At 37.7% G+C, this 13,640-nt stretch overlaps 1 protein-coding gene across 1 annotated transcript in view; it reads right to left on the bottom strand.

The window, feature by feature from the left end:
- Window positions 1-9,201: 9,201 nt before the first annotated feature.
- The window catches only part of SNRK (SNF related kinase), a 71,776-nt gene continuing 67,337 nt past the window's right edge, over window positions 9,202-13,640 (bottom strand). Inside the window, exon 7 of the mRNA XM_067561827.1 lies at window positions 9,202-10,981. Coding sequence (XP_067417928.1) covers window positions 9,763-10,981 — 1,219 coding nt within the window. The 3' untranslated portion in view covers window positions 9,202-9,762. The remainder of the gene's footprint in view (window positions 10,982-13,640) is intronic.

The following is a 13,640-nucleotide window of genomic DNA, read 5'->3' as shown; positions in this document are numbered from 1 at the left end:
GCTGGGAAGGATTAGTTTCCCTATAAAATGTTAAGTAATATTTTGTTTGCAGTACTGTTGTAGCCATGTTGGTCTCAGGATAAGAGAGACAAGGTGTGTGAGGTATCTTTTATTAGACCAACAGAGACCTGAAGAGGAGCTCTCTATAGTTCAAAAGCTTGTTTCTTTCACCCACAGAAGTTGGGTCCAATAAAAGGTATTACGTCACCCACCTATCTCTCAAGTAGTATTTTGTCATAGACCTGTTTCGGTTCCCCTCCTCTCTTCGCCTAGCAGTCTGCTGCCTGTCCTTTCATCCAGTCTCATCCCTTTTAATGTAGGAGCTTTTCTCGAACTCGAACTTGCAAAACTAAAATCTAAATAAATCAGAGCCCAGCCATAATTACACTTACGTCTAGTTAGAGGATTTTTTGTAGGTTTACTAACAGCCCACTCAGTAATGCTGTATATTAATTTTTTCTCTCGGGATGGAGGACAGAGAAATGGATATTCAGGTTATTACTATTGAGAAAAAAGAGTGTTCCATTTAATCTGACTTCAGGCCCAACATAATTCTGCCATGATATAAATAGGAACTAAGCTACAGCAGTTTGTTTGTTAGAGGACAGTAAGGTTATTGAAGAGCCAATGAATACCTAGACTTTTGTGCGTTCTGTAAAGTGCCCCGTGCATTTGGGTCTTGCATTTTCCATGCAATAGAGTTGTTCTTTTTTGCCTTCCTCTGAAAAAGTGAGCAGGAATAATCTTTTCCCATTGTGACAGATGGATTTTAATCTGTCAAATAACAGATGATATAGAATAGAAATACCGGTAAGAGAAAACTATACAAAAGAGCTAAATTGAGCTTGATTCAGCCTAATACCTCAAAAATGGCATTTGAAATGCTAGGGCTTTGAGAAAGGAAATTGGGAAATGGAACCACATGAGAGGATGTTAGATGGTATAAGGGACAATGGCCAATACAAAGAGAATAGGCACTACTACACTTCTTCTCCCAGATGGAACACCTGGTCAAATAATTTATTGTACAAGTGCTGATGTAATACATTCTTCTATTTTTAACATAAAAAATAGTCATAGTCTGGGCTCCAAGAGGGAGGAAAGACAAGACATCCAAAATGGAAAAAGATGTGCTATTCTGCATCCAAACATAGAGAAGGAGAACATGCTATATAGAAAGGTAAGGGCAAGGCTGTCACTTGCCTTCAATTAAACACACTGTGAATGTCAGATAGTGTGTAAAATCAATGTGATTCAGATTTGTTTTGCTTTAATCTGATACATGTCTTTAATTGAATCTTATTTCAATAGACTACTTGAGAGTCTTAAACTTCAGGAATTTCATGGAGATCCTTACAAGAATGATGGAACCTACTGCTTTGGGGACTCCTGACTAACAGGGCCTGAACCAAGGGAGCCTTTCCCATAAGGTATCACTTACAGGCATTATGTCTGAATGACGTCAGTGCTCATGGAGAAGAATACAGTTTAAGGAGTGAAAGGTAACACATATGAGAAGTTCCCTGTAGGAACCTGAGGACAGGCACTGTGGGGATTCAGTCCCTCCTCTTCTACTTGGTGGTTTGTTTCTTTTTTGTTTTTATTTTATTTTAATTCAGCCACTGTTGACAAGATAATTGGCTAAGGTACTATGTGTGTTGGCTCTCCTGCCCCTCTTTACATAAAAATGTAATTTGAAATTAATTGAAAAATATAGCAGCAGCCAAATAATCACTCATTTATGCCAGTAGATCCAATTCCAAGTATTTGATTGGGGCAAGGATGTGATAATAGCATCTTTGACCAACTTCCTCCAAATATACAGTTGTTCTGTGACCCACAAGGAAATCTCAACAATCCTAGGACATAAAGAATATTAAAGGTACTGTGCAGAAGCTGTGCAATGTAGATATCATTGTACCATAAAAAAATCCCTACAATGTGTAGAACTGATATGGGAGCAAGAGAGGTGTATTTCATTTAAAAAAATATTCACATGTTAAACCATTCTTATATGACAAATGATCAGGACCTCTGTTATATCTCCTTAGCAGGCTGCCTGATCTTCCATCACAGTGTCCTCTTAGCACCATATTGAGATGCCAGAAGAAGGGTCAGTAGAAATAAATGTGGCTTGCTATCATTTGAAGAGGAACACAAATCCACTTGAAACAGCCATTTTAAATCTAAAGCAGATGTCTGGTAAATAAATGAAAAGGTAAATCATGACAATGCATGCATGCCATCATAGTATCTGATCTTGAGTATTTAAATTTTTCAATCATCCTCATGGTTCAGTGCTTGTTTACTGTGTTCTACATCAGCAGCTCCTGAAGAGTTATTCTTCCACATGTCAGGGACACTCTAAACCAGTGGTTCCCAACCTTTTTGGACCGAAGGCCACAAATATAATTTTTACAACCCTGAAGGGCCACTAGTCTCCGGCAGCAGCCTCCCTCCCTGCCTCCCACTGCAGCCAGGGGGAAGGAGTTCGGTGAGGAGGATCTCCCATCCCCCTGACTGCAGCAGGGAAACCATGTGCTCCATCTGGGTCCCTAGGCAGTGGCTCCCTTCTGCAGCCAGGGGGATGGGAGATCAGTGCTCCCCTCCCTCTGGCTCCAGCAGGGACCCAGCACCTAGGGACCCTGGCAGAGCACTTTGCTGTGCTCCCTGCTACAGCCAAGGGGAGAGAAGCACTTATCTCAAGTCCCCTTGGTTGCAGCAAGGAGCCTGCACCGGAAACGCGCTCCACCTGGGTACTTAGGCAGCAGCTCCCTTCTGCAGCCAATGGGAGGGGAACCGCAGGCCCATGGGCCACAGGTTAGGAACCACTGCTCTAAACACTACAGTTTGGGACCCAGCTTCAGGAATTACATTTACTGTGAAGAGGTTCCAATAGCAAATTGAACCAAACATTTACAAAGATTTGCCTTATTAATAAAAAGCTCATAGTATCATTTGATTAGGTTTAACAGTGGAAATCAAAGTATAGTGCACATTAGATAAAAGCTTAAATCAGTGATGAAATAAAGCACATATTTAATATATGCTCTAAATTTGAAACTTTCTCAACTGAATCTTTAACAGAAAATAGCTAATAGGAAGACACTCATACTTCAAGATACTAAAGAAAAGATGTGTGACTGACTATAGGAATGGTTACAAGCCTCAGCCTCTACTTAAATTTAAATTACAAAAGTAAATCCAAGATTTAGGCTCCAGCCATACAAATTAAGACAGTTCCGTCAATCTAAATTACTGATTTATATACATATAATTGCCTACCTATCTTCAAATTGGTCATTAGGATTAACTAACCATATGGGTAATTTTACAGTCAAATGCTATATTTAAAATCTCTTCAAGGGTGTAAAAATTGACTGATTTCTTCCATTTTTGGAGTCACTTTTGGTCCCTCTATCTTTTATAGAATCTGTATTCTGTATGTATTTATAGATACAATATTTTTATTTTTCCTAGTGTTATTTCAGAGCTTTGTTCTGCATAGAGAGCTACTCTTACCAACTGCTTCCTCTCAGTTAATTCTAAGTGTGCAAGTTGGAGAAATAACCAGGGGGACAGCCAGTTTAGACTTGATTCTGACTAATGGTGGAATTGGTTGCAAATGTGAAGGTGCAAGGAAGTTGGGATGAAAGTGATCATGAAATGATGGATTTCATTATTCTAAAGAGAGGAAGGAGAGCAACAGAATAAGGACAATGGACTTCAAAAGAGCAGATTTAACAACTCAGAGGACTGGTAGATAGAGTTATAGGGGAAGAAGATGTAAGGAGAAAAGGAGTTTAGGAGAACTGGCAGTAAAGGGACAAAAAGCAAACTATCCCAAAACAAAGAAAGGATGGGAAGTATAGTAAGAGGTCAAAATGGCTACATCAGCAACTCTTCAATTACTTGAACATCAAAAAGGAGTCCTACAAAAAGTGGAAACGAACAAATTGCTAAGGTTGAATATCAAAGAATAGGGTAGGCTTATAAGGACAAAATCACAAGTCAGAAAATGAGTTAAATTTAGTAAGGGACATAAAAATAAGATGATGCCATAAATACCTTAGGGGCAAGAGCAAGACTAAGGAAAGTGTAGGTCCACTATTTAGCAGGGAGGGAGAGATAATAATGGAAGACATCAAGCCAGCATAGCTGTTTAATGCCTATTTTGCTTCAGTCCCCATTTAAAAGATTGTGAGATCAGATGCTTAACATAATATTAACAATAAGGGGGAAAGAACATAAACTAGAATAGGGAAAGAACAGATTCAAGAGTATTTAAACGAATTATAAGCATTCAAGTTGGCAGGACCTGATGAAATGCATCCTAGGTACTTAAAGAACTAGCTGAAGCAATCTTGGAACCTTTAGTGATTTTTTTTTTCTTTTTTGAGAACTTATGGAGGACGGATGCAGAGGAATGAAGAAAGGTTCTATATTTACCTATCTTAATAAGGGAAAAGAGGATGACCGGGGTAATTATAGACCAGTTAGCCTGAACAAATTATTAAACAATCAATTTGTAAGCATCTAGAGGATAATAAGTAATAGCCAACATGGATTTGTCAAGAACAAATCATGCCAGATCAACCTAATTTCCTTCAAGAGGATTACTGGCCTGGTGGGGGCGGGGGGGGGAAGTATAGACATGATGTATCTTGATTTTAGTAAGGCTTTTGATATTGTCCCAGATTAAATTCTCATAAGTGAAAGGAAAGGTGATCTAGATGAAATTCCTGTAAGATGGATGCGCAACTGGGTGAAAAAGCATACTCAGTAATTTTCTGTCAAGTTCATGGGGTCCTGCAACTGTCTATCCTGTACTATTCAATATTTTCATTGAATTGGATAATGGAGTGGAGAGTCTACTTATAAAATTTGTGGATGACATGGTGAGGACAGGTTTAGAATTCAAAATGACCTTGACATATTGGAGAATTGGTCTGAAATCAGCAAAGACAAGTACTACCCTTAGGAAGGAAAAAATCAAATGCACAAATACAAAATGGGGAATAACTGGATAGATAGAAGTACTGCTGAAAAGGACCTGGGGTTTATAGTGGATCATAAATTGAAGATGAACCAACCATGTGATGCAGTTGCAAAAAAAGGCTATCGTTCTAGGAAATATTAACAGGAGTGTTGTATGTAAAACATGGACAGTAATTTTGTATTGCTCTATTTGGTACTGGTGAGGCCTTCAGTGGAGTATTGTGTCCAGTTCTGGGTGCCACACCTTAAAAAAGATGTGGACAAACACAAAGACGATGAGAGGAGAAAAACAAAATTAAAAGCTTTAGAAAACCTGATCTATAATGAAAGGTTTTTTAAAAATTTGGATATGTTTAGTCTTAAGAAGACTGAAGAGAAAAACTGATATAGTTTTTCAAATATTTTAAAGTCTGTTACAAAGAGGATACTGAACAGTGATCAATTGTTCCCCATGTCCACTGAAGGTAGGACAAGAATTTGGCTTAATCTGCAGCAAAGGAGATTTAGATATTTAGGAAAAATGTTGTAAGTATAGTTAAGTACTGGAATAGGCTCCTAGAGGAGGTTATAGAATCTACCATTAAGAACAAGTTGGACAAACTGTCAAGGATGGTCTTGGTATGCTTGCTTCTGCCTCAGTGCGGGGATGGCTGACCTAGATGAACTCTTGAGATCCTTTCCAACCCTACATTTCAATGATTGGCATTTTTCTGTTGCTCATTGGTGTCAGACCATTTATCAATATATTGTCCAGTTTTTATCAAACTTACTCGGTCTCAGATGTTCTCCAAAATAACATTTACTTGCTATAGTTTAAAGTTCAGATGTTTACTCCTGGAGGGTTTTTCTTCAGCTTCAAATAGTTAAACAGATCTTATACTTTTCTTAAGTTACCTTTAAGTTGTTGCCAACCATAGACATTTTAAGCACAAAAGAATAGTTGTGGTCTTGTCTACACACCAAAGTTGCACCAGTGTAACCAAAGGCATGATGTTAAATGAATTCTCCTCTGCGGATAGTCACTCAAAGTGAAAACCAGGAAGTTGTAACTAATCTCGTTTTTAGCCTTAAGTGAACACAAGTACAATGTGCAACTCATCAGGTGCTCTGCTATCCACCAGAATTCACAGGCCCAAAATAAGCAGCCAGATTCATGCTGCACTGTCTGGTGAAAGGTATATAAGAGGTATTCACAAGCTGAGAGGGGAGCTGCCAAGGGGCAGGGCCTAACTTTAAATTGGAGGGAGATGCCCTCCCATTGCTCAGAATTCTCAGACATGAACCTTCAGCTGGAATTAGGCACTTAGGCCAGCTCAGATGGTATCCCCATCATAGCCCAATGGTTAGGATACTCTCCTGCAACATTGAAGACCTGTTTTTAAATCCCTGCTCGATTTGAGGCAGGGACTTGAACCCAGATCTCCCACATTCCAGGAGAATGCCCCAACCACCACTTTGGGGTGGATGTGTCTCTCTCTTCTGAAGCTGTTCCCTGTTGAATAAATATTTATTGGGCCAGAAAAAAATGAGAGATTGGTTGTCCAAGGGTTAGGGCACTCACTTTGGCTATGGGATGAGTGAGGTTCAAGTTCATGCTGTAAATCAGGGATTCAAACTTGCATCTTGTACAGCCCGAGTACCCTATTCACCAATCAGCCCCAAAAAATTCCCAATTTGCTTGTAGCCAGCTGGCTCTTGGTCAGATTAGGTATGCTCTGAGCATGTCTACCAGATCAGGCTTTGCACCTAGCTGACATTGCACCTACCCAACTAGCAGAAATTTAGGCACCTAAAGGACCGTGTGTGTGTGTTGGGGGGGGGGGGGGGGGAGCGTTTGTCTTTAGGCACTTAAATCCCATTGTGACTCTAGCCTTACTTTGCAAAGACTTTCCCATCTGTTTTGGTAATACCTGTTTTGACCAAACAACAGTGTTTCATGTATTCTGATAAGATAAGTGTTAAACTCTGCTATTAGAACAGAAGAGATTTTATTTCACACCTATAGTGTAGAATGAAGAGTCTGATTAGCAAATTGTATAAAGTTGACATGAAAATCAAAGTTTATGCACCAATCAAGATGTCACTTTTATTAACTGGATTTTCCATTTCTGTCACACATCATGAATGTTTATACAATGAAGAAAGCCAAACGTTGCTGGAAGCAACCGACAAGATCAGCTGATATTTCTGTACCCTCTTAACACACACATTCTTTCTTGATGAGAAGTTCTTTAATTCTGTTCTATTTCATTAATTCTGCTTATTTTTACTGCTACTCTTAAAATTCTGTGTCAAGATTGTCACATCTTAAATACAGATAAAGTTGCTAAAGGTACATTTATATATACACACGGAGAAAAATACAAGACTAATTGTTTTTCCACAATATTTAATTTATACGCTACCATAACTATATGCAACTTTTAAAGACAGGTTAAGGGGTACAAGAAACTGTTTACTTGCTCTAAATAGTTTGGTCCAATATTATTTTAATGTAGTGGTTATTCTCTCCCTTCCTTTTACATGACAACATAATATAACATACAACACATGCACAATCATTCACCTATGACCAAATGGCTAAAAGGACAACACTCAGACTAACTTTTGTACACCCAGAAGTTCAACCAACCATACACAACTAATAAGGCTATAATACAGCTATGCAGCATAAATGGTCAACACTGCTGTTCTAAAGTGAGCACCATATATACATCTGTATATAAAAACATTGGAAACAAAATACACCTGGGGTTAGTTAAAAGGTGCCATTCCAAGGCTGTACATAATATCAGGAAAGTATTTACAATACTTGGAAAAAAAGCTGCAACAATAGTTTATTGCCAATGCCCTTTATAAACTTTTCTCCTACTTTTAATATAGATGTTACGCTCACTGTCTGTGAACCACACATCTTATTTCTGGCCCTTTATCAGATCCCTGCTCAGAAATTTCAAGCAAATGTGTTCTATGGCTTCACCCACACATCTCTTCTGGTAGCTTTCAATTTATAACTATCACACTGACTGAACTGCAACTGTAGCTTAAAACTTAAAAGTTCCATAAAGTAAAATGTGTATCACTTGTTTTGCTTAGGTAGCAAAAATGTATAATCCTTAGCTAGGTTAGCCAGTAAAAGTATCCTGTGCAGTGTAGATTCTCCTAATAAAATATATCATACTAATAAAGAAAAGCCAGTGTAAACTACAGAAATTATGACCAAATGTAATGCAGTTCTTTGGTGCTCTACTCACACTCTATGGTGTACGTGAAATGCATTGCATTTGACCATTTTTCAAATGTTACAATATTCTAAACAGTGTAAACTCCTCTCAGACATTCAGTGTCTGGCTGGGGTGCTGCTACATAATACCACCAATTTTTACTAGCATTGCTTTGAAGACCCAGTGCACAGCATGAAAAAATAAAACATTCTTGCCCTTCCCAAAATTTAGGAATCTGCAATATATTTTATTCTAGATAATAAAATTCCACAAAAGTTAGTTCATCTGGTCAAAAGTAACCTTTTGTACAGAAATATTTTAAAGCATGAATTTGCCATTATTTCAATGGCAATGGGGAAATAAAATGGAAAAGCTAATAGCTTTAAAGAATGTGGAAGGCTATTTTCTTATGTGCCAATTTTTAGTTTTTATAAATATTGGACATGATTTTAATAGAAAACAAGAGTATTGAGGGAAGTTAACGGAACAGAGTAAATACAGGAGACAACATGTTAAGTCCTGACAATAGCCAAAAAGTCTAATGATGAGGAAAATTTATATCAGCCGATAACACCGATTAATTTAAATTTGCTTCCAATTATCTAAACATTTTCCATTCTTTATTGCATTTTGAGATCTAAGGGTCATACTTAGAATAAGAAATGCTAAAATATTTAAGGTAATTGTCATGATATACTACTACTAACGGAAGTAATTTATACAAAGTATTTATTTTCAGTTAAATGTAAAAACTCAGAAGTAGACTTTATAATTTACCTTTCTTATATTAAAAAAGAAGATTGTCTGCTTGTAATATTAACATATTTCTATGGGGAAAAGCTGCCTTACAAATCTAGTTCCTTTTTAAAAAAATCTTGCCTATAGGAAAACAAGATCCTTTTAGTTTGATTTTGAGCCACAACTTTCACCATATTATAGCTTAAGACAAATAGGTGTGGGTTTAAAATCATAGTTTAAGATCACTAATTTTCAGTGCATCTTTGCTTTGTACAAGCCTTGGAACATCTGAAAGCTCTCTGAGGAGTTTTCAGCATCAAAACATTATTGCTTTGGTTCTGTTTCAGACACACAGAAGTATGCCACATATCACATATTTTAGATATCACAGAAGGTCAGAACAAGAATTAACATTTCACAAGCAAACAAAAGCTTCTCTCTCTCTCTCTCTAGTTTAAGTGCAGAATATGAAACTTCTAAGTGCTACATTTACACTAGGATCCAGATATACATTTTAATTTAATCCAGATCTTCCATAGTAAAATTATACGTGTAAAAATTACACAATAAAATAGTCTATTCTGTTGGGAAAGAAAGATGTATTGGCTAGCAGCATGCACAAAGACCATGCATTGTCATACCATCAAGCAAACACAAAATTAAAATGTAATAAATAACTGCTCATAAAGCCCACTTTAAAATATTAAGACAACAAAAGGGGTTCATTGAAATAAGGTGTTCACAGCTCTGAACAGGAAGAATGGTGTTGTCAAGTAGATTGAGCTATTAAGTCAGGTCATTGTCAAATGACATGACAACAATTAGTTTGACTGGAGGTACACAGCAGTCCCTCCTTGGGGTTCCGCTGAATATTCAGAGAGATGGTCTTTTCACAGAGAGGTAGTTGTAGCACATTATTTTTCAAGTTCTTATTCTTTATCCTTTCCAACTCATTTGCTGTGTCTGACATTTGGTCAGAAAAGAATTTTATGGTGCCCAAAGATGAAGCCTGATTTGCACTCCCAGTAGAACTTATGCACATTTTCCACATTGATTTCTCTTGCACTTTCACACTGGAAAATGACAGATTGTTTTGAGGATCAATAATGTATTTAGTGCTGCCATGAATCTGTGAACCTAAGCAAAGGCTCATCAATTTCAGGCTTTCAACCAGGTCCCCTGCACTTCTAGAAGACAACTGCATTGAGTTTCCAGATCCAGCACACCTACGAGTGGAACCTGAAGTGTTGTTAGTGCTACCACTGGAGCCAGTGGAGGGACTTCCCCCACCTTTGTTGTTATCACTAGGGCTTGTTTTGTCTACCCCTCCATTTCCATTGCTTGGTTTGCTCTGTCCACCACCATCTCCTTGGTTGCCAGGAGGCCCTTCGCTACTATCCCGTCTATGCCAGGAGTATGTAAACCCACTATCTTTATCTAGCCGTCTCCTACTTTCTGAGTCATCATCACTAGTTTCTGAGCTACTGCAACTAGATCCCCGACCCTGGCTTTTCCTTCTGTGGTAGCGCTTATGTACTGTGCTAGGTGAAGCAATATTCATTTTTAACCTGCTAAGCTTTGGGGGTAAGTTCTCATCCATGTCAAACTCATCATCTGACTCCCCTTCCTCAAAGATTTGATTAAGGACTGGTGCACTCTTCCTGGAAGTGAGACGATTTGTAACTGAAGGCTTGCGGCGCAGAACAACTTGAGTTGAAAGAGAAATGGGTTTCTTATCTTCTTCATCTTCCTCTTCATCTTCTTCTACTCTAAACAAGCACTTCCGGCCACTAGTAGTGGGTTTTAAGCTCACTGAAGGAACCACTGAAAGTGCTGGCCCTGCTAATTCAGGGATATCCTCTTTCTTTGCTGAGTCGCCAAGTGCCTTACTTCTGTGGCCATTAAGAACATTTTCAGCAGTGCGAGCTGGAGACTGAGGAACAGTTGCATGGGAGAGAGGAGAAGCTGTAAGGTCATCCTCCAGGTCCTGGGGCACATCGATTTTTGTTGGCCAGGATTGCCTAGGTAAGAGATAGTGAAGGGAAAAAAGGAGTAAAATTAGATTTGAGTGCTAGCTTAAAAATACACAATATAAAATCATCACAGGAGGCATAGATCATAAATGCCACAGCAATTATACTACTTGGCAAGCCAGTGCAATTTATAAATAGTAATAGTTTTTAAAATGAAAGAAAAATGAGGTTTAATTTCCAAGTCATGTTGGTTGCTGCCAATTTAGAAATCTGAAAAATCCATGACAGCTCTCGAAAAACAACACTGAAAAAACTGTTTCTTCACGTTACAGAAAACACTAAATCAAATGTTTGCGAGAGGTCTAGAACCAGTAGGGACTAGGCAGAGAGGGTGCTGTTCCTTGAGTTTTTAAACAATATCTAGGGATGATGGTATTGTAGACAAGATTAATCTGGAGCTTTATTCTTCCCAGTTTTCAAACAACAGTATAAAAGCCATCAATTCAATGGCTTTGTATTTGCTCAGACACATTGGTAGTTTGTTTTCTCATTCACATATTTTAACCCATTAATTCAGGAGGAAAAAATGACATTTTCAAATGTCAGTGAGTCTTTTTCTGAACATATGGTCTAAGTTTGCTTTTACAAAATTGCCTTTACTTAAAGTATATAAATACAAGTCACAGAATTTTTTTTACCTCAGAATTTAAACTAACATAGTTGATGTACTGCCATTGAGTAAATCAGTTTCTGCTAGTCATTTCAATATTCAACCAACAAGTCACGAGAGTCCAGGCACCAAATAAAACATGATACTTTCAAGGACATTTTATCTGTAAATGAATGGAACTTTGAATGTCAGGTTGTGTATTAAGCATGAACCTCAAATCAAAGCAATAATGAAAGAAGCAACACTTAAAAAGGATATAGAAGAGTTTTTCAACTAATGGCTGGAGGAAAGCTAACAGGTGCAGAGGATCACACAGTCAGGACACACACATCCATTAGAGGAGCATTTAGTAAAGAGGAGAGGATAGAAGTTGATAAAGTACAAGTAGGAACTGAAGAGAAACAGTCAAACAAAAAAGAGTCCTATTCAATTACCTCACATGAAGGCAGAACTAAATATTGACAAATTTCATAAGTGCCTATATACAAATGCAAGAAGTCTAATACTAAAATGGGTGAACTTGAGTGCCTGGTATTAAATGATATAATAGGCATCATGGAAAATTGGTGGAACAAAGATAATTAATGGGACACAGTAATACCAGGGTATAAAATATATAGGAAAAACAGAGTAGGTTGCACTGGTGGGGGAGTGGCATTATATGTGAAAGAAAGCAAAGAGTCAAATATAGTAAACATTTTAAATTAAACAGTATTACAGAATTGCTATAGATAGAAATTCCATGCTTGAAAAATAAAAGCATAACAGTAGGAATATACCACCAACTATCTGGCCAGAATGGTGATTGTTTGAACTGCTCAGGGAGACTAGAGAGGCTACAAAAACAGAAAACCTAACAATAATGGGGGATTTCAACTATCCCCATGTTGACTGGAAACATTTCATCTCAGAACAGGATGCAGAGATAAAATTTCTAGACCCCATTAATGACTTCTGCTTAGAGTAGCTAGTCCAGGAACCCAGGAGGCAAGTGGCAATTCTTGAATTAGTCCTAAGTAGCACACAGATTCTGGTCCACGAGGTGAATGTAGCTGAACTACTCAGTAATAGAGACCATAATGTAATTAAATTTAACCTCCTTGTAAGAGGGAAAATATCAAAGAAATCCAGCATAGTAGCGTTTAACTTCAAAAAGGGGAACTACACAAAAATAAGGCTAGTTAAATGGAAATTCAAAGAAACTGTCATAAGAGTGTAATGCCTGCAAACTGCACAGAAACTTTAAAAAGAGGCTCAAATTCAATGTATACTCCAAATAAAAAAAGTAAAGACCACAAAAATGTCGTCATGGCTAAACAAAATAAACGAGGCAGTTAGACACAAAAGACATCTTTTAAAAATTGGAAGTCAAATCCTACTGAAGAAAATAGAAAGCATAAATTCTGGCAAGTATAATTAGGCCAGACAAAAAAGAATTTTAAGAGCAAACTGCAAAAGACACAAAAACTAACATTTTTTTCATCAGAAGCAGAAAGCCTCCCAAACAATCAGTGAGGCCACTAGATGATCGAGGTGCTAAAGGAGCATTCAAGGAAGAAAAGGTCGTTGCGGAGAAGCTAAATGAATTCTCTGCATCAGTCTTCACTACAGAAGATCTGAGGGAGATTCTCACACCTGAGCCATTCATTTTAGGAAGCAAAGCTGAGGAACTGTCCCGGATTGTGGTATCAAGAAAGGAGGTTTTGGAACAAATCGATAAATGAAACAGTAATAAGTCACCAGATCCAGATGGTATTCACCCAAGAGTTCTGAAGGAACTCGAATATGAGATTGCAGAACTATTAACTGTGGTATGTAACGTATCACTTAAATCAGCCTCTGTACCAGATGACTGGCACATAACTAACGTGACACTGATTTTAAAAAATATTCCAAGTGCGATCATTGCAATTACAGGCCAATAACCCTAACTTCAATATCAGGCAAATTGGTTGAAACTGTTGTCAAGAACAGAATTAACAAACACTTAGATGAACACAATATGTGGGGGAAGAGTCAACAAGGCTTTTGTAAAGG

This window comes from Emydura macquarii, unplaced genomic scaffold (assembly GCF_026122565.2).
Source record: "Emydura macquarii macquarii isolate MOO-44397 ecotype Brisbane River unplaced genomic scaffold, CSIRO-AGI_Emac_v2 contig_2422, whole genome shotgun sequence".
In the NCBI taxonomy this organism is placed as follows: domain Eukaryota; kingdom Metazoa; phylum Chordata; order Testudines; family Chelidae; genus Emydura; species Emydura macquarii.
The sequence above is the reverse complement of the archived record's forward strand: the minus strand, read 5'-3'. Positions and strand labels throughout refer to the sequence as shown.